Below are 22,489 nucleotides of genomic sequence, written 5' to 3'. Positions count from 1 at the left end.
AATTCCTTTGAAGTTTGTCCATCTACGTATCCCTCCCAAATGCTTAGATGAATTTGAGCATTTAGTTATTGGCTTGAGGTCTGACTTCTCGAGGACGCGGAAACGCGGAAAAATTTCCCGGAAATGGCTCTCAGAGGGGTGGAAAGAAATCAGATCGAGCGCCCAATGCAAGGAATGGTCGGCCGGCGGGCGAAGCAAAAGGAAATGACGCGTCCACTCCATTCGATTAAGATGAAAATTTATTCATGGGAATACGATAACCATAGAGACAAAAATAATGCGATTCTAAATTATGAAGTTGATGTAGCGATGGGAGTGGCTCAGTAATTGATTCGACGGTTCCTTGGTAAAGAGGACGGAGATGAATATGTCACGGATAGTTACCATTAGGAATTCATTATCTTAGCCGCTGCACTTACAAAGAGAAGCGAAGTTAACTAGTTCAACCTTGAAAGCCGTACATAAAAAAGCCTATTGATTGAATGACTAAGTATTGAGTGTATAAATGGTATCATTAATAGACATTCCAAGAATGGCAAAATACGAAATGCGATAAAGATACTTTACCTCATAAATAAAATCTTCTCAACTACCTACCTGCCTCCCCATCTTTGAATATCGAAAAGTGTGACTAATGTCGTGAATAAAGTTCACGAATCGGTTTCACACATGGCATCAGGCATCAATTGTGAATTGTGTGAATTGGGGAACCATGTGAACATTTTACGTCGGGTGTAATTCTTTCCAGGAATGGTTTCGCGTATACTCGGCTTTATTCACGCCCTTGAAAAGAGGAGGCAACTGGAATGGCACAGAGATGATGGAGAGCCACTTCTGAGAAATTCAAAACTTCTTTTTCGTCATAAGGCATCAATCACGATTTCTTACTCCATCATATAACGGATTTTAGACCTCTCCCATGGATTCCAAAATCGTAAACTTTCGCCCTATTCCAAGAGAGGTTTGCCCCAAATTTTATAATCGAATTAGGGAGTTGTTCATGAACGCAATCGTGGTTTCCTGTTGCTGTCCGCACCCTATTCTCCCACTTCCAGCCAAAAACTCACGAGTCTGTATTCAATCATCTGTCACACAGTCTCCGGGGGTGGCGAATACCCAGTGGATCCCCTATGCAAATCTGATCATGGAATTCGAGTATGTCCGCGGATACATAATGATCTGAGTATTAGATAGAAATTAGTCTAAAGATTAGATAGAATTAGTTCCTGCAGTGATAGTTGCTTAGTCACAGAATTGTATTGGTTACTTGGCAAATATGAACACTGGTACTCTATTCAACACAGGAATCAAATCGAAGGTCGGCGGTCGGTCGGATAATTGATAGTAATAGGTATGTTTTAAAGCCTTGAGGTGTATGCAAATTCGCTTATTTCGCGAGTAACATCTTGTATTCAGAAAAAAGCACAGTTATAGGTCAGGTGGTTTAGGGTTTAGTTGGCTGTGTTCAGAGGAACCACTTGTGAACAATCACAACTCATTAGGCTATAGTCTCGAAAACTGCATTGATTCACCAAAATCACTTTTATTTTCATCGTGAAATCATCATAATGAAATTAAAAGAGCCGAGAGATTGAGTGAATAATCTTGAGTTGCACGACCTACAGCGCGAGACATAACAGTAGAAACGCACCTCCGAACACTATTGCATCAACACGGCCTTGATCGGTGGAGGGTCGAGGCGAGCTGAAATTCGTTATTTTCGCAAGAATATTTTGCGTGACGGCCGGGGAGAGAGGACTCAGGGATTAAGAGGCATATAAAAGCGCCCTTGATTTCATCTTTGAAAGGAATTAATCTGTTCGTGAAAACCTTTAACCGTGGTCGAATCCATGAATCCGAAATTGCCTCGTAGCGGAGGATTCGTCTCAACGAGAAAGGAGAAACTATAAAGAAAGTCTTGAGTCGAAAGATGACAGGAAATATTCAAGATCACGTCGGGAAACAAGCAATAGAAGCTGCGACAGAGTTCAGCGACGAGTTTTCGATCGAATCCACGATTTTGAGACAAAATCTATGATTGGAATTCAGATTTGGGATGAGAAACGGGGGCGAGAGATGACGCCTAGAATCTCTTGCTTCCACTATTTGTCGATGTGGCATTCATAAAAATCTGAAGAGGAGCACTGCAAACCATGAAATATTCACTCGAGATGGATTGAAGTTCAATTACCAAAAGTTTGGCTATTGAATACGAAGTGGCGTAGAGAAAATACCCGAGACCGCCGTCGTTCATAGGACCGCGAGTCTGTGGGAAGCTGTCCCGCGAGTTGTCTCGCGACCTTTGGGCACGAGTGGCCACACGTGAACCAGCTGTTGAGCGATCTCGAATGAAATTGAAACGCTCAAAGGTTTTCACTGCTCGTGAGAGAGCGCGGGGAGGCGGGGGAGTAGAAGACGCGGGGGCCGGAGAGAGGAACGGAAGGCTTGAGGCCGTGGGCAGCCAGTGGCGAGCGGAGTCGCTTTGGATTTTTCGAATGGCTCACGGGCGAGCGGAATGCAAAGTTGGCTGTTCTCTCTCCGTCGGTGGTGGGCGGGCGCAGTAGTGCGCTTGGAAGTGCGGCGGAGGAGGACGGTGACCCAGGGGTGCCGCTGCGTCTGCGGGGGGTAGCCGCGTGATCGGCGGGAATTGGCACGGGGGAGAGGAGGAGACGGAAAGTCAGCTGTGCCACCCGAAAATCGACGCTCGGGATGGTGACAAATCAAAATGTAACGTTCCCACGGTTTTTTGGAGCTTTGGTCCGTTGGAAGGACGAGGTTTGGCCTTGTTAAAAGGTAATCAGGGTTTTATGGAGTGACCGAGGTCAGGCTCAAGGGCTCGAGGCCAATCTAAACCAACATATTACCCATCAAATTGCTACAGGGACGTTTGACGGGAATGCTAGATAACCAGCCATAAAGGATTATAATCTGATTTGATATCGAAGCTTAGAGGAAAGTATAATATCTCACAACGGATTAGCTTGAATGGCTGTTCCCATGCTACTTCCTATGCTTCCTGCTTATTTCCTCTGAACTCTGTTTTGGTCTCGTCTAGTTATCTGACACTGGGTAACGTATTTTCTCAGGAAAGATCGACGTAGTTACTATACCAGTAGGTTGCATGTGTTTTAATATGCGTACTGAAAACAGTTTTTTAGCAATGCTATGTTGGATACCGCTGGGCCGATAGAATTTTTTTTAAATCTGGTGGCTTTTACTAATATTTAGTAATTATTTCTACTGTAAGTCCACAATTCCAAAGGATTTTTCAAGATAAGGTAAACCTTATACCAATGGGTCCACCTTAGTCTACGGTTAACCATTCGATGGCTACAAACTGCAATTGTTGAGAATTTATCCTGATTAACATAAACATAGATTAAATAACGGAGGATAAGCGTAAACCTGATTGTCTGTTCAAAAAGTATGTTATTGCCTGTACTCTGCGGAAACTGAACTGCGCTTGTGGATAAAGAATGTAAAATGGGAATGGTAAGAGTTACCTCGTGTTCAACGGGCTGTACTTGCTACACGGTAGAGGAGGGTACAATGCTGCGATCATTAGCCAATTGAGAAGCTCCACATGTATCTCATGAAACCACGTATAATTATACTGAAAATTGATCCTAAGGCTTCCGCGATGTCTGTTTGATGAATTCATTATTCTTTCGGGAAATGTTCATGAAAATATTTTCTTCTCAATGATCGTAACATCAGAATATTTAATTAGTAACTACTGTACAGCGCACTGCGCATTTTAACAAGTTGCTATTCCCATGCAGATTTATATACATCGTAGACCAGTGCCGCCAGAAGACATTTCAGAGGAGGTACACAGATAGCGATAAACCCATTTTTATTTTAATCGATTACTTAGCAGTTATCAAAGGTGATGTGTGCATCCAGTCATAACCTGATGGAATACCTATTACCATAGGATTTGAGAAAACATTTATTGCGCATATAATTTGGCCAAACCAAATAATGAAGAGTTAATAAAACTCTTCTCCCACGAGGAAATCTGATTCCTAATCCTAATACCTTAGCCAAATAAAGAGGGAAGTTAGATGGGAGAGCCACCAGGGCCGAAGGGACGACGTTGAGTAGGGAGGAATGGAGGAATGCAGCCGATCAATCTTCAGATTGAAGGATAACGAAAGCATTTAATGACGGAATGAATTAAGAGATACACGAGAAGCACTCCCTCTCCCGAGTTTTTCCGATGCGACAGGTAGCATTCAACCGGGGAGCTACTGCGCCGTCGATTTCATTCATCACCAAAGCGATGCTCGGCCCTTCATAAAATGAACGGGCGTGCGAACGTCGTCGTCGTATGATCGCCACAGACACTCGCTCAATCTTATTTGACGATTTCTGCAATCGCGTTACTCGACCGAGATGAAGATTCGACCGCGTTCATCGTGGCCCGAGGGTGGAACAAAGAGCACGAAGGCATGAGAGCGATGGTTTTCCCACTTCCGTGGCCACTCAAGGGTAACTGCGCAAGCCTGGCAGCTTGTGCAGGCAGGGGCGAGTGACAGAGAGGAAAGGAGACGGACGGTCCATTCGATCACACTCGTTGAAAAATCGGAATGAATTTCATATTCGGCCCCGATGATGTACGGTGTCTTCCTCTTCCATTTGGGTTCAATCGAGCAGGATCCAACATTTGGCATTCCTATCGCTCAGGGTCAGGAAAAACTGAGCTACTTGAATACTTCTATTCATTCTACATAAGGCTCGCCTTTACAAGTACAATTCTGAATGAATTTACATCGATTAGTGTCCGAACCGCTGCAATGCATGGATGTGAACTCAACGAAAACGTCGATCTGGGACGAAGATTTAAAGAGATAAGTATAAATAACAGGTGTAGATACGTACGCGCAGGCGGTAACTAAGTGCCCAATCGCATTTATCATCATACTTACTAAGGAGGACAGAATACATTTTGAATTCGAGCAAGGAGAAAAGACGAAAGGGAATGCGGCAACTAAGGAAGGTCAGAGGAATGTGGTCACCGGGAACAATGGAAATCCTCCTTTGAGACCATTCGCGGCGGAATCCACTCCGAGTTGGAGATAGGCAAGAGGAATTTCTTTCTGTCTGGGAATTGATGTCACGACTCGCTCAAGCTTAATCCATTTCTCCTGCTTCTCATTATTTGCCTCGCTGAAATTGGGGGGGGGGAAGGGGGGACCAAGTGATTCAGATTCATGCAGGGGGAAAGGAGGTGAGGGGTGCCGAACTGACGTCGAGAGGAGACTCGGGCACTGACGAAGAGGGAGGGGCGTCCAAGAATGGTCGCTGTCTCCTTTCAATGCTGATGACGCATGGCAGCCCGAGGCGAGTGTCTGGGAGGGCTGCCGTCGTGTGTGTTTATATATATATATATATACATACACACGCAAACATTAATATATACATATGCACATACATGCGTAAAAATATATATATATATATACATATGTATATATATATATATACATATGTATATATATATATATATGTATATATGTATATATATATGTATATATATATATATATATGTATATATGTATATATATATATATATATATATATATATATGTATATGTGTGTGTGTATATATAATATATATTAATAGCCACAAAGAAAATGAAGGACCAAAGGAGAGAAATTCTGGCCATAAAAAAGAACCGAGGAGAACCGTACAAAAAAAAACAACTGCTGATGCCATCATCCCATACGTTACAGGTTTGGCGGAAAAGGTAAGCTAGCTACGTCGTCAGCTTAATGTTTTACGAGTATTCTAGATTATCCACAACGAAGGAAATTGGCTTGCCGAAACCTAAGGACAAGATCCCAGACCAAAGTAGTACGAGATCGTACATGAGATCAAGAGCACACGCGGGGAACCTCACATCTGCCAAAAAGGGATAGCCATTACACGCCGAACCGAAGTACCGCAAAAGGCCCACAGAAAAGAAAGAGGCAGTTCCGCCTCTCGGCAATCGCCGAACATGCGTGGTCGGAACCAGGACACTAAATCGAGTTTGACCGAACTGCAGTCCTCGTCAGGACATCAGTTTGGTAGATTGCTCTTTCGTGCAAATCCTAAGGCAATCGATATGAATAATGAAGAACCCGAATAATTTCTAGCGTGAGGTCGGATAAACGCTAACTTCAACGTGGAAAAGAGTAATTCGAGTTACTACTGTCAGCGGTAATGGTTTTCAATTCATGAGTCAGCCATAAAATTATATTCCCGTTTTTTATATAAATGAAGATACATATATCTATGGTGAATTGCGATTGAACCACTCCCTTCTTTTGATTGCAGAGGCAAAAAAAAGAAGTCAATATGAGCGTGAATAACGTAGGCAATTTTTTTATAAACTAACGCAAGATAAATCAGCGTCGAGTAACATTCAAATGTAACGAAATGCTGGTGCCATAAATCAAACGCAAATGGCTACGGTTGTGCTCCGAGCCACCAGCTCATTCCAAAGAAATTTATTCAACCTCTCCGATTGTCTCGATAACACCGAGTCCTCCACAGTCACAAAGCAAGCCAATGGTAATTAAAGCAGTTGCCCTCGCCTTAGTTTCTCCAAGGGCGATAACCGCACTGGACTAAGTGTACAGGGACGAACTCTTAACTAATGAAACAGAAACATTTTATTTCTTAATCCTAACCACTCTTCAAGACACCAGAGCACTGTCATCGTGAGACACTCAACCGACTATGAAACTGAATGAGAAAAATTTGAAAATGACAAAGGTATTTCTTAAATAAATCTATTTTATTGAGAACAGAGACGAGGAATTACCCTACATTGTGCCCACAAAGTGAATGGAAACCAATAAATTACCACGGCGTAAGCCATTCAAATGGTCTTTTAGAGATAGCCCCCCGTTTGGGTGGGAATCGATGTGAAGTAGCAACAGTTCAGATTTTGATGGGCATCGGTTTGACACCCGCCGGGAAACAAGCAGGTTAGTGCGGACACCTATATCTATGTACATCCAGACACATGGCAGTCAAAAGGATAACTACTCGCCCGCTCTGCGAGAACGCGGGCGACTGCACCGCTTACCATAGGGGTTAGTTCTATGAGGGCACGCACGGTTAGTTCATATCCGGCACTAGATATTGGTGAAATTTTCTAATTTCTAGGTTCGTTTGGCGCGACGAGGAATGGGGAGAGCTCAGGCAAAAGTCACCATTTACCACTCAGCTACCAAGGTCCAAATAATTTTCCCGCCTCGGAATAAACGCGTTAATTTTCAAAAGGTAATGACCCACCCCCTGCCCTTACGAGTCGACTGTGGCGGTTGAATTCAACTCCACTCACGGGGGAAGGGAGGAGAAAATGGAAAAATACCAAACTCCAAAGGTTCTCACACGACGACGATTTAGATGCGGCACGCGTTTCGTGCAAGGTGGGGGGTGGAGATCGGAGAGTAATGGGGAGTTTAGGAGGTGGATGGGTTGGTGGACATGCGGGCGGGTGACCATTATCTTTTTGGAATGCAAAAACCTGGTCTGGTCGCAGGGTACCCGCGGGTTCACGCGTGATTTGGCCGGCTACGACCATATTACGCCACCGCCTTCGGATGCGGCCCGAATGAGAGAGAGAGAGATTGGGAATGGGGAGAGAGATGGATGAGGGGAGCGTGGAAGGGAGGTGGGGAGACTTCTTGCGACGACGGCCGATTGAGGTGGAGGCGCGGGACGGGGTGCGATCGTCGTCATGTGTTGCTCCGCGAGCGCGTTGACATTCTGCGCCGCAGCAAAAGGCGGGGACTCGGAGGTGGATGGGGGGGGGGGGTGAGGCCTTCGGCGCCCTCAGCACAGCGCGAGGAGCGAAGGCTTTTCACTTTCTGCTCGCTGTAAATTTACGCGAAATGGTTTAAGTGGAGCGAGGAGAGTGGGGAGCACATGGGACGTCGGAGGTAGACGAAGTATGAGGTGGATATGAGAGGAAAGACCATTTCGACTTCAACCGGGGAGGAGTATTACGAACGAAATCGGGTTCATGGTAGGTCCCACGAAAATTCCGGAAAAGCAGATCGAACGACAGCCGGAGCATTCAGAATCTGGAGCTGGAGGCAAATAATGAGGGTAAGAAGACACGAATAAATGATAAAGATGAGGCACCCGTTAGAGATGAAGATGGAAAGGCGAAATGTAGTTAGTATTAAAGGAAATAATGCGAACCACATGGAATGGTCTCAACTTGAGACAGTGATTATGCTAATAACATGGTGGGGGCATTTTAGATCATTTCCCAAGGAAATAAAAGGATTAATTCATAGATAATATTAAGTAATGCGATAAAAAGGAACCATGAGGTTGTGTTGGAATTTTTACACATAACGAAGTGTGGAGAGTAGCTATGTTAGTCTATCGACAATAGCCTTCCGAAGAAAAGTAATGAATGTAGCCCACATAGCGTGTTAAAGTGAATCCGTTCTAACACACTGGAGCAAATAAAGAATTAGAATGCCTGCTAAAGTTCTAAAGCTCCAGCTTAGGTTTAGGGATATTATCAAGATGGAAAGAAATAGCGATGGTAAAATTTGTTTAAGCATAATACAACGCGATAAACTTTACCCGTTGCTTATTCCGGGGCCTCTTTAAGAGTTCCAGCCATCACAGATCTGAGACAAAGCACCAATTGCCCCCACGGTCGAAGGGGGATTTTAATATACGTAGAACTCGCGCAGAGAAACTATATCGCTCAACTTTTCGTCTGCACTCCCGCGGGCACGCCATTTCCCTCCACATATCATTTACATATGTACGCATAATAGAGTGTAAGTTGATTTAGCAGACGTTTTTTTATAAGAAAACTGTCTGAGGGCTTCGTTTTAGAAGTACCCCCCTCCTCTTTTTTCAAACGCCTGCGACAAGAATGGTTTCAATGGTTTGTAAGAATTATTTTCACGGTCGCCATTTTACACACACTTTCACACCGACGGGAATAAATAACCTGCTTAAAGTTCTAAAGCTAAAGTGCTAATTACGCGACATTTTGCATTTGCAACTGAAAACTGACAAATAATATATAGGTTGATGGCCTACCCACTCTTCGCACATCCATTAAAGATAAAAATTATGCTTTAACTGCTTTGTTATTGCGTCGTGTCCGCTCCAGGTTACAAAATATAATCTCACTCGACTAGAAGATTAGATAACAATGAGATAATGGCAATTGTAAATAATTTTAAAATCCGCAGAATTTATCTCTCGTACTCGAACCTGACTCAAATCATAATCATGAGCCTGTCTTTTAAGGACCGAACTTTGTACTGTCGAATGCTCAATATTAAGTTAAAATATCCAATATTTATAAAAGAAACGCCGGGGTCATTTGATACAAAAGTATATTTCCCATTTATCTGCGGTGGTGGACACTCATTTAGAGTTAAAAGAAAATTACGGCGAATGAAAGTTTAACTTTGAAAAATATGGCGACGAACACGTGGGCAATGCCATGGGCATGTGTGATATTTATGAACACGGAATTGTTTTAAGCGACGAAGGAGGAGGCGATGAAAATCCTAAACAAAGCGCAAAAACACATTTATTGGCTATTAACATCGACAAAATGACCATGGGCTACGCCGGGCAATGACAGAAACGAATTTTTTTTTCGAGTGACTTTCTCGATAAATTGACTGTTAAAAAGAAGATAAAACTGGAAGTTGTACCGGGAAGAATGCGAGGAAAAACGTTTTATGGTTGTGTTATTGGTTTAGGACGACTTCATGGGGTGAGCCTATGAACCTTTGAAACCGGATGGATCTGGATGAAATCTTTTTACGACACTATCATCAGTCCCGAAAAGGGACGACCTTTTGTGAGCCGTGACAAGCAATAAAGATATCCCTGCGAAGGGAAAAAATGATGGATTAAATTTTTACGCGGGAGATCCGATGATAACAATTAACCCACTCAAGCGTACCCGTTGCTTATGGCTGCGTTCTGCGACGAGGAAGGAAACCTTTCGTCACCGGATGCAGGTCGGAAAACTTGATGAGTCTGTCGCAAAGAAAACATCATAGTAGCATCACGATCGACAAATAAGTAATGCCTGCGGTCACTTCCACCTGTCGCATTGGCTATTTTGCAATTCATGAACGATCTTAAAGTGTCGTATTCCTTATATGTTTCGCTACCATCATCGAGGCGTATTACAACACGGTATTTTTTTTACTAAAAGCTTGCAGTCATCCGGCCAAGCGGGGCTACGTCCAATTCGAAAGAAAAAGCTTGTTAACATGTACTATCACGTTTAAATTCAAATGATTAACATTACGAACATCTGAAGAAAGACTTCAACTGCATTTTAAACACTGTCTGTATTGTTCGTTTAATAGATGGAAAACTATGGTTTAGTTTGAGGAACAAGGACTCCACCCTCGAGCATAAAATATCCAGAATATCATTCCAGCAGCGTGTGAAGTGGTCGATTACGTCATTTGAATAAGAACCGAGACATTTTTACGATTATTGTTCGTTAAAAACCTAATTCAAATGCTCAATCGATGTGATTTGTAGGTCAACAAGAAATGCTCTTATTCGATAAAAAAGTATGATAAAAAAAGTTTTTAATATCCAAGGCGTCTGAATTTCAAGATGTAATAAGGAAGTGGGTTCGGCGTGGCAGGCTGGTTGGTTGGTGAATACCGAGTGCAGAATAAACGACTAAGGAAACACCGGAACTGAAAAAAAAATTTAGTTGAAAACCTTGGAAGATATCGTTAAACTCTCACCGCACTTTTCATCTCCATTTGAAAAAACTACCGGAAAAAATTACCATTTTATTTTCTTATATTCCATTCTATTCCAAGTACTTTACTATATTTCACACGTACTGTGGAATGGAAAACTGTACAATACGCTGCGGAAAAACATTTTTTTTTGACAATATTTGAGATGGAAAGTTTCTCGTCAAACGTTTTCATGGGGAATATTGGGGCAACGGAGTCAACTAAAAGAAAAAGTGAAATGCACTCGGACGCAATAACATGGCGAACGGATGTGCTTGGAAGCGAAATGTGCTTAATCGATCGAACTAGAACGTGGAGTGACTCGGGGCCGATGGTCGAATACAGGAGGGAAGGCCGAAGGGAGGGGGGAACCGAAGGAAAGCAAACGCCGCTGCACGGATACCCCACAGCCGCGTCTCGGGGAAGCAGGTGTAGTCATCGGGGGAAGGAGGGCGGCGCAGTCAGCATGACGCGCCGTTTCGCTGCCCGCGCCCCGTGGGAAGGCACCAACCAGCCCAACCGCCTCGTGCCCGCTAAGGGAGCGCCAATTTCGAGCGCGCACAAAGGAAAGACCGATCTTCCTTCATCTTCCACTTATCCCTTTCCTATTTTAGGAATGGGGAAACATTGAACTGTGACTCTCTCGACAGGGAGTTGGTTGATGCGAGATCCCTACCTCCATCCCCTCCCTCATTCTCTCCTTTCCTCTCTTTGGGAGAAAGGTGGGGGGGAGAGGGAGGGAGGGAAGATAGAGGGAGGGGGAGGGAGAGAGAGAGATGGGGGGAGATAGGGGGAGGAGGAGTTGGAAAAACAATAACAGTAGTAATTACGAAAGTACGAGATTTGCACGGCATCTGCCGCCAGGGTTGAGTCACCTAGGGCGGGAGGGAAGTAAGGTTTTATGAACGAAACTGGACTTATAGGGTTGGGATTAGGTCACCCACGGCGCAGACCCGAGGAAAGCCTCCGGAGGAGGAGGGAGGACGTCTGACGCCCACTTCTTCTCCGCGTGATCCTTTGGGCGTTCCTTGAGGTGAGGAACACGCGAAAAAGTTGCGTCGGCGGAAGAGGAAAAAAAGAACGGCATACATATGCATGATGCTTAAAGCATAAATTAAAATGGCATGAAGGGTCCACACCAATGATGGAAGTCTTCGCGAAAATCAAAATTCAAGTGTAAAAATATTTAATTATATCGCAGTAGGTACTGTGAGCATTATACACTCATGCATTCAATAATATCAAAGTAAAAATTACAGATTAAGAACGCAATGAAATGCATAAACATTTCTAAAAGACTTTTGAAAGACGTTACTAAGACGTTCAATCTTTAGAAATGTTACGAACAACACTCGTCCTTGCCATGTGCTAAACACAAAAGTATTCAGGAATGGGTCGAAACCTAAATTTTATCGAATGAGAAGTTTGGATGACACATTTCGTTTGACTTTCGATGGCTGATGACATTTTCGTAAGTTTGGTATTCCAAAGAACCCAAACTGTATTCCATATATTCATCATATTAAAATCTCTCTGCAGTGTTCCACTTCCTCTCCGAAATGTACTAGCTATAACTGTTTGCGTTTCTTCCTCCTAGGATCACAATAGCAACCTATAGAACATATTACACAGAAAAGAATGTATTTTCAATGAAGCGTATTCATTAATCGCAAAAAACTCACTGATCCGTTTTCAGAATATATCAGTCTATTCATTGACGTATCAGCTGCAATTGTGATCACGTTAAATACTAATATGAATATACGGAGCAGGCTTATTTCAGGAGAGTATCATTTCAAATATATTTCTTATAACAAATAGAATAATAACCAACAAAATTTTGACCCATATTTCCTTCTATGACTATCTATCTTTATTAGGTCGCTTCAACCAATCTCTAAACCTTGAAGTTAAAGAGAAAGATTTAATTTTGAACAAGTGTAGTGTAGTGTAATTTCTAGCAAATGCGATTCGACGCATAATGAAAAAATGAACTCTACCGTATTTATTAAAATCCTATACTTTAACGAAAAATACAGCCGATTTGTCGTAGGTGGAAATATGAGGACTAATCAATCACTATGTAAGACATGGCATGTGGTATCCACGTAAGAATCTAAGATTAAAATTAGCTTTTAGTCAATACACCTTATAGTTAAAATATTCTTCTCATTAGCCTCGCCTGTTATGTAGCATTAATTCTGCTAATAATTTGACAAAGACAAGTTAAAATGATCATACGCATATCGAAAACTACCGAAATTCATAATATCGGTACAATTACGTTTGTTGCAACCGTTACAGCTGAAGTTCGCGCATTACTGTGAAATAATTTCCTGGAATGGCTTGCAGTAATAATCATCCCTATGATGGTCTTCTAAGATGTGGCCTTTTCTAACAGTGGGCCAAAATTTTCCATGCACTAATATAATGCGAAAATGTTAACTCTCGCAGGTTTTCTAGCCTAATGAATACGCAAGCATACATACCTCCTTCCATGCCCAGGCTAAAAATTCGATGAATCTTAGAAATAGACAGGTCGAATTTATTGTGAGTACAGAAACCACCCATAAAATATCTTTTCGACGCCATACTGACGTGGCGTGGTCGACATTATCCAGCGCATAGGAAACACAAAATTTCACTATTCGATTAAAAATCCGGTCTACTTGTATCGAATTTGATTAGAGCCTGGAATCATGGATTAGCTCATTATATCCTTTCTTCATTTCGCTCGAATGCATCAAAAATATTTTCCCGAATTAAGAATTTTCTATAATTCATAGCTCTACTCCATTCTCCTAATTTTACGCGCTCATTGGAAAGACTCGGGTATTTTGGGATGGTATCGCACCAATTGCGACCGCCGATTCCAAATACTCATGCATTTATATTTTCAGGCGAATGACTACGATTTAGCATGTTTATTCCACCCGCATCAACGGAATTTTCTAAATTTAATGAACATTATTTACAAGAGGATCGAGCATGAAGTGCAACCGTGTCGCCATACTTATTATATATAGCCACTTATCTTTTCCAGTTCTTTGAGATTCGGCGCGCGCTAATGGAAAGGGGGAATAACCAAGACCTTTGAGCGTTGCGTATGCAGCGCATAAATAGCCTGGGGGGGGGGGGGACAGAGAGAGAGAGAGAGACGGTGAGAAGGGGGGTACCTACATGTTCTGGACGTGGATGGCAGGGCGGGACGAACGGGGGAAACAGGGATGGATGGTGGGAGCGTGGGTGGGTGAGCTGAAGACGGAGAATGTGGGCGGAATGGTGAAGGGAGGGGGGGCATGGGTTGGAGGGGGGGGGATTAAATGGACTCTAGTTTGGGAAGGGGGAGGAGTGAGTTGAGTGGGGCAAGCGGGGTGAGAGGAGTCTTTATGACGAGGAGCCTCGGGGGGGAGAGTGATTTGGAGGACGGGGATGGGGGGCTGTTCCAAAGAGGTCAACGGGCCCCTTCGCCAGTGCGGCCCGCATTTCAATCGGAGCGATATCCCTCGTCGTCGCGAGACTTGCGAATTGTTCCGACGGACTGGTTTTCCGCACGCACGCAACAAGAACTGATGGTCACATACGCGCACTCACGTGCGCGCCATGCCAAGCACTCCGCCTACCTGCCCCCTCCCCTTTAAAACCCCCTCCTCTCCCGATGTCACTCGCCTGTCGTTTTCCCACGCGTTTCCTTCCAGCTTCCCCAAGAATCAATCACACAATGGACATTCCGAGAAGCACTGTGTCCGTCGTATCGTTAAAATTATCATCCTGCGTAAACGTCGGCTCGTGGTTTTTAATTTTCTCTCCTCTATTTGGAACGTGACGCATTTCAAAGCAGGAAGGGAACTCGCACATGTATCCCTCCTCCGCCAAACTTGGCCACCACGGCTTTTATTTCCTATAGTTGCCGCGGCTCGCGGCGAACTGTCAGAAAATCAAGACATTTTTAAGCGCTTCACACTATTCTGTTTCACTTCCTTTGCTAAATGCGACAGATCGCTCCACAATTCCAATTTTAAGTGGGACTTAAATCAAATTTGTGATAACTTAGAATGAACTTTGGGCTCCCGAGGATCAGCGTTTGAAGCTGGATGAGAAAATACAATAGTAACTCAAGGATAAAACAAGCACGACTGGCTCTAGATTTGGTTGTAATGATTCAAACGCAAGTACAACCACGTATCAGAATACTTTGGGATATTTAAAACATAATATCGCGCGGTAAAAAGGGGAGAATGATTGAATTTTAAAGTGCGTACATAGCTGGAGGATGACAGGCAGAACAAGGAATTGAAAGAATAGCAAATAATTTAAAATAAATATGATTGCAGGAAGTAGTCATCAGATTTAAGTTAACTCAGTGACGCATAGCGATAATTCTCTATATTAACAACCAATAAAATTAATAGGCAAATCAAAATAGTATTTTTACACGGATAAAATGTAGTTTTTAACCATTTAGGATGACTTAAAAATCATATTACTAAAGATTTGACAAACGCTTAACAGTAACAACTGCTTTATATAAAGTAACATGGGTGCGAATGACAGAATCGAAAGGAAACTTTCCTTTCGCCAGAATAATGAAGATATTACAAAACTTAGTTCAATGAACCGTTATGAAATTTTTTCCCTCTAACAAGACGACAGAATGGGAGGAGAGGACATTTTATAAGCACGAGTGTGAATGAAAAATGAACCCGCTAATAAGGTTTGATGTGGGAGAGAAAGTGATGCCTACCCAAGGCGACAAAATTGCTTCGGAACACAAGAATCGAAGGTCGAGTAGTTGAAACCTCTTGTCATATCGACATTTAACATCGTCTACTATGTCATACCACTGTTTATTTTTTGCTCAGGTATTTCCCGCTATAAGTTTTGATTTTTGGACATGAACCTTAATATGAATGCTTCACTGAATAGACAAGTGTATGATAGTACTATGTACGTACATATAAGTGTGTGCATAAATATACACACACACGTTTATATATATATATATATATACACACATATATACCCATATACATTCACATGTACATATGTATATACACACGCATACATTCATATATATATATATATATATATATATATATATATATGAAAATATACATATCACCTCTTAGAGGTAAGAACACGCGAGATGGCGCATATCTGGGTGTTTCAGTCATTTAACCTTAGAGGACCCAACTCGGCCCACTGAAACCATCCAATCCTTCCATCCTACATAGCCCCCTCTCACACACTTGTCCATTCCCTAAATTCGTCCCTTGCCCCCCCCCCCAATCCCTCAACATAAATTCAACAACAATCCCTCAGCCCCCACCCATAAATACATATTCTCCGCTCTTCCCCCGAAAACAGTATTCTGAAGATGATGGCCGTGCCGTCGAAAAACAAAACTAGATATTTGAGTATCCTTACTCTGCGTTTCGGTGTATAAATGTTTAAATCCAAGTATGTATGTATGTATGTATGTATATATATCTGTGTGTGTGTACACACACACAAACATAGTACACACAGTCATGCATATCATTTAACACAATCGCAATTGCAATACGAAGAATCATCTCTGTTGCACATCCAAGTTAGCATAGGCTAGACAATGCAGACTTTCATTCCCTCGAGGTAAGCAACTCGAAATGCTGCCTTTTTCATTTGAAAATTCTACCAAGATGTTTTGGCACCTCCAGTATCTCTCTTCATCCATTGGGCCGGGTCGAGGGTACTTATTCCACTAAATGTGCGTCATCTGCCTTTCGGTCTAATTATTTTAACTCGGCCTCATGGTTTCAACTCATCTACTTTCTACAAGCTCCCCGACCCCATTTCGCAACTTCAAAACTGGCTATGCGTTCAGCCTTGTGTGCTCCCCGTCTGTCTGCCCACTCCACTCGCCGTCGGCGCCTGTCACGCCAGTCCGTGTCTTCACATCCGAACGTCCATCAAAGTGCAATGGGTCCGCGGGCTCATCCGTCCGCAGGTCGTCGGGGGGCCCGCCTTTTGTTTTCCCTTTGTGCCCCTCCCCCCGCCCCATTCTCTCGAGTCCACCTCCCCGCTGCGTCCTTGCGCCGACTGCTGCTTTCACTTCCCATTGCTATTTCACTCTTCATTTGTTATCGCCTCCAATTGTGACGCTCCGAATTTCACCCGCTTCAACCGCGTGGATTCCAGCTCGATACAAAGCAATACTAATTTATAAAAAAGAACTAATATTTGCTTCAATAAAAAACAAAATTTTTCCTGTACCACTTAAGAGACAAGGAAAATATTTCAGAGATCTGAGGTACTAGTGTAGTTAAAAATAAATGTTTTTTTTACTAATCCAACAAATCGAATCAAAAATAATACAGAAATTCTGTAAATACAACTCAGAATAGGAGATTAATGAGATGTAGCTACATCAACATCTTGACGATATATGATTCACGAGTCTAAGAGATAAAAATAACTCGAAGTGATTTCGATAATAAATCAAATTTGTGACGATCTTCGGACTCCTCCCGACTTCTTCGTTTTTCCTCCATGTTAAGTACTCCTTTCATGGCGGAGAAAGAGTTGTGAAGAGCGGTCGAATTACTTTAGAGAAAGCTCCCAACCTCCCCCTCCCCAACTCCCCCCGCTACGCTCTATCCTCTTCGCTTCCATTCACCCAACCTAAAGTAAGCACCGCGGGGCATGAAAGGCGACGTGGCATCGCCAGCGATCTCGGGTCGCACTGGTCCATGGGGAAGAGACGCTATCTGGTCGTGACGCCGAGCTGTTCCACACTACCAGACTGTGCGGGCGGCAAAAAATGACGAGAGAGAAGACGATTTGGAGAAATGGGAGGGAGGGTGAAAGGGGGCGGGGAGGGAGGGTGAGAGGGGGACGGGGAGGGAGGGATGAGTAACGTGCTTGAAACTGCAGCAGCGACCAGTCCGACCTCGCAAGCGATTGTAGATATGACCGAACACTCGTTCTCTCTCCCTCCCCCACATAGAACAAAAAGATCGCGCGTCGCATGGCAACTTGCATACCCTCTCTATCTCTCGTACAATCCTCATAATCCTTTTTCGGTTTTCCGAATCCGACCATTGGCTTGACTCATCGGCTGATGAGTGGTTTTTCCAGAACTTACGTATAATATAATCGCTTAAACGACCGATAGAGGAATGTATGAATCGAGTGGAGGCAGATGAAAAGACTCACGAGTCGTCACCTTCATTTCGGTCTTTTCAATTATCCTCACTCGTCGGGTTCTTGTCTTGGACTGAGACGCGACGATCTAGTAGATCGAACGAGGAGAGAGCATTAACGAACATTCACCAAGCGGTTGGTCATCGAAAATTCCCAGCTTTTCTTTCGAAAAATCTCCGTGCCTGAGAAGAACCTGTCCCAAAATTGCGAAATATAAATGAAAATGATGAATAGTGCGATAACGTTTTACGCGTGGAGGATTTTACGGGAGAAAAGAGGCTAATCTGTGACACCTGTCATTCCGTGAAATCTTATCGCGTAATCACCTCTTATCAGCCCCAGATATACACCAGACGAGAAAGCCTTTAATAATCCTTATATCCTTATAATGTTTACAACAAATACTATATTCATCTAACTTAGAGACATTGTTTACAATTCATTCTCGAATCTAAGAAAGTTAATGAAATGGCATGATATCAGCCTATCCTAGTGAATGTGAGACCACAGGACCAAATTCTTTTGAAGGTTGCATTAGCTTTCACTGTAAATAAAACTCGAGATGAATCAGACAAAGTAGTCATTTAACATAGTGAACTCAACTCGGAGCACTACATTACGTGATGAAATAACGTTCATTTCTGAAAGGAGATGCGAACTAACTACATCCTGATTAGTGTAGTACCCCCGTTAGGAATAACTGTTGGGTGAATAATCCGTTGGGTCTGCCTCTAAATGACGAGTTATCTAGGCGGAAGACGACAAAATTCACTTACCGAGGAAGGTGGAGCAAATGTACTCGGATATCTGGTTTCCTGATTTGCTGGACTCGGAGAAATGGCTCAGCTCTTTGTTAAGCATCCGTTTGAACTGTAAAGAAAAGAGGAGGTAATGGTTAGGGCACGCTTACCAGGTCACTGCAATTAGGCACTGCAAACCGTTGAATATATTCTAATAAAGGGTGGGCGATTGCCACGTGATGTTAAGAGTCTCATGATTCAAGATTATTTAGGAGTCACTGTTGAAAACACACCCAGATTGCACGCGAAAATAGATGAGCTGATCTCCGGGTGGGCCAGGGTCGGACACAGTGACTGAATTACACGTTTTCAAATTCAATTCCCAACCAATCAGGCGGACTCAGTGCTTCCGGGGTTCGGGGTCAGTGTCTCCTACCAAACACGGTCTCGCACGAGACTTTCAAGAAACGGCTCGACCGGGACGATGGAGTAGAAGGAAGGGACTCGTCTAAAGCTCCCAGCCGCACTGAAATTGGGCGGCATTGGAAATCAAGTAATTTTGTTAGAGGCAGGGAGCACAAATGAAATTCGCAGAATTCTATCCTCTTAAAATACGTTCATCCGACATCACAATTTTTTTAGAAACCATATGAAGAGTTCGATTCTATTTGAAGTAAACACACGGTCAGAGATACAACAAAAACACAAAACACCAAGTCATCTACCATTATATGTAGTAAATATCATTACTGTACGCATGGTCATTATAATTTTCAGGCTATACGCGTCGCATTCCAAAGGATGAGTGATGTCACTCCTCATAAGGGTTACGAAGGAAAGGGCTATGTTAAGGAAGGAAAAATAAAAATAAATTAATTGATTACAATCGCGGAATGCAGTCGGCGCTAACTGAAATTAATCTTGGAAGTATTCCTGAAAGTTTTATGTGAAATTATAAATATTTGTACGCATAACAGTAGCAGATAAGACAAAAATGATAGCATTGAGTGTTGTGCAAGATCGTACTGCTTGCAATACCTCATGCGTTTTGATATGAAATAGTATTTAACTTCATTATCTTCGGACGAGATGTACACTTACCTACCACCCTAGTTAATGTTGTGACCACCTGTATACGTTATCCTTACTTCATTTTTCTTCTTCCAGTCTTTCTTGCGACTTATGCATTACCGTTTTATCAACCCATGCTATTATTGCGACATTCTGTTGGGCAGTAGTGGAGTTTATCTCCTAGAGATATTTCATGCTGTTTCGGTACACTCAACATATCCCTTCCGCGTGGATGGTATTTGTCAGTGACTCTGGGAAAGGCCTGGCTTCCGTCCAAGGGGACGCTATGCGTGAAGCCGTCTATACGAGTTAGTGCTGAGCCTGGAGAAAATATTAAAATCACGAAAATCACATGACTTGCGAACCAAAGGTGGCAATTTTTATAGCTTCTAATAATTAGAAAATCATCCTTGGAAATCAGGAACACGCAAATAAATTCATCACCGCGAGGTAACGCAACATATTCTTCAATTTCAAACCGAAAATAAAAATCCTACTCTGAGATCAATATAAGTTATTAGGAAAATATATTAAAAATTTAATTAAAATACTACAAAAAAGGAGGCATTTGAATATTGGCATAAGCATTATCGCGGTGTAACGGATATAATTTATTCTGCAGAAATTGTCAAAAATGAAAATACGTATGTCAAAACCAAATGAACGGAATCTATATTCATTAATATATATTTTCCTCTTTAGAATAAGCTCTCAAGAGGAAGCAAAATATTTTCACCTCACCGAAAATTGCGTCTCATTATCTTAAGGTTCAAATTTACTTCTGACATTTCAGAAGGAAATCGAACAATAAGTCGTCAGGTACAACATAATTCAGAGAATTGCCCCTGGAAAGGTAAGTAGTAAGCTGCCACTTCAAATCGAAAACGACTAAAAGCAATAAAAATCGGACGAGTAATCATTTTCGAAACCGGGACTGGTTTTGCTCATCACTCTAATTTGCGTGGACTCAACATCTCACCTGAGAGTGTGTGAAAACCTGGTGGCTGGGCATCGATGGCCAAGCCGATCAGATAACATTATTCATTAGTTTTATTACTTATTATTATTATTATTATACAATACCCTTCAAGCCAGCGCTAGGGTTAGTTGCACCGAATGCCGAAATGATGGTAGGATAGATTTTAAAGAGGTAATTATAAAAAAAACGATGATAAAAAACAAAGCAAAATTAGAGGGTATCCCAAAAAAGAAAACAAGTTGTAACGTACGATCGACACTCTAAGCAAGTTACGTAATATTAAGAAGTTTATGGAGAATCATACGAAGCTTCCGGGACAGTAGCTTTGGACGACCAAAATAGACACCAAATGATTCCTCTTTGGGAATAATAACGGGCGACGAAGGAGCGAAGGGAAAGTGGGTTGTCCCGCCACGGAGCGAGGAGGACCATCTCTTCCTCCCAACCCTTTCGCCCGCGCTGGATGTCGGGGGTCAACGGCAAGGAGTAAGAAGCGACAGCGGGGTCGTTTCCTTCCTCCGCCAAACACACACCCAAATTATCGCGTCCTAATCAAGCGCCATACAAAGGCATTCCGTCACCACAAGTAATAACCCACACAAACATAGCAGGAAATCCCAAGTCCTATAGAGCGTTTTCCGGGAGATGAAATATCACATTTAGCGTGGACAGTCGCAAGCCTCAGAATGAACTAGAAGGTCGTTGACGACTCCGCTTCAAAGCTTAAGACGGACTTGAAGCGCATTTTCGTGGTGTAGCACGTACTCCTCCGTTTTTCAGTTCAATTAATTGGGATTATAGGGTTCGGAGAACACTCTAGCACGGCAATATTTGATCGTGGGCAGCTTGATACATAGGCAGCGCTTTGGGTTGATTATATTAGATTTTCGTCCTTTTTTAGACATTTATTAAATCGAAAAGTTCCAAGTTAGCTTATACTTAATCAACTTTGTTGATGAAAAATGTTTACAGTGGTTTCATTACCATAAAAATATTTTATTTTGACACAATAAAAGATAATTGAATACATGTGACTGACACTTTCATATTACTATTAATCAAGTGAGTTTCGTATATCATGAAAATATTTTAATTGTGAAAGACTCAAATTAATATTTTGAGTTATATGCAATGGTGGCACGAGAAATACAAGTACGTTCCTACTTCCGATAGATCTACGCCTTCCGAAAACGCCTTGCTAGACAGTCCAAAGAACGTAAAAATGTTTTTACTCGAAATGTTGTGAACTGAACATTTACTGGTAAATTTCAAAAAGACTTTAACTTTCGTACTGTAAACATTTATGTAGTGCTCTGAGATTATATATATATATATATATATATATATATATTTATATATATAACGATTGTACGGAAAAACTCACACGAGCGGCACAATAATGGGCTGACACAATATAACACAAATAGAATAGAATAGCAACATTTAAAAGGACACTCAAGGGCCGAAAGCTCGAACAATTTACCGTGTGAGTGTCCTTTTAAATGTTGCTATTTTATTCTATTTGTGTTATATTGTGTCAGCCCATTATTGTGCCGCTCGTGTGAGTTTTTCCGTACAATCGTTATATATACATATATATATACATATATATATACATATATATATGCATATATATATGTATATATATATATATGCATATATATATGTATATATATATGTATATATATATATGCATATATATATGTATATATATATGCATATATATATGTATATATATATATGTATATATGTA

General features: G+C 42.1%; 1 protein-coding gene across 4 annotated transcripts in view; it reads right to left on the bottom strand.

The window, feature by feature from the left end:
- LOC139690897 (3',5'-cyclic-AMP phosphodiesterase-like) overlaps positions 1 to 22,489 on the bottom strand; it is an 843,102-nt gene that overhangs the window by 25,080 nt on the left and 795,533 nt on the right. For all 4 annotated transcript variants that reach the window (XM_071588514.1, XM_071588515.1, XM_071588516.1 and 1 more), the window contains one exon: positions 18,723 to 18,816. In XM_071588514.1, the coding sequence (XP_071444615.1) occupies positions 18,723 to 18,816 (94 nt within the window). The remainder of the gene's footprint in view (positions 1 to 18,722; positions 18,817 to 22,489) is intronic.

Source organism: Hetaerina americana, unplaced genomic scaffold (genome assembly GCF_022747635.1).
Source record: "Hetaerina americana unplaced genomic scaffold, ioHetAmer1.1.p SCAF_3, whole genome shotgun sequence".
Taxonomy (NCBI): Eukaryota; Metazoa; Arthropoda; class Insecta; order Odonata; family Calopterygidae; genus Hetaerina; species Hetaerina americana.
Note: the sequence above shows the minus strand (reverse complement) of the source record. Positions and strands in the feature narration are given on the sequence as shown.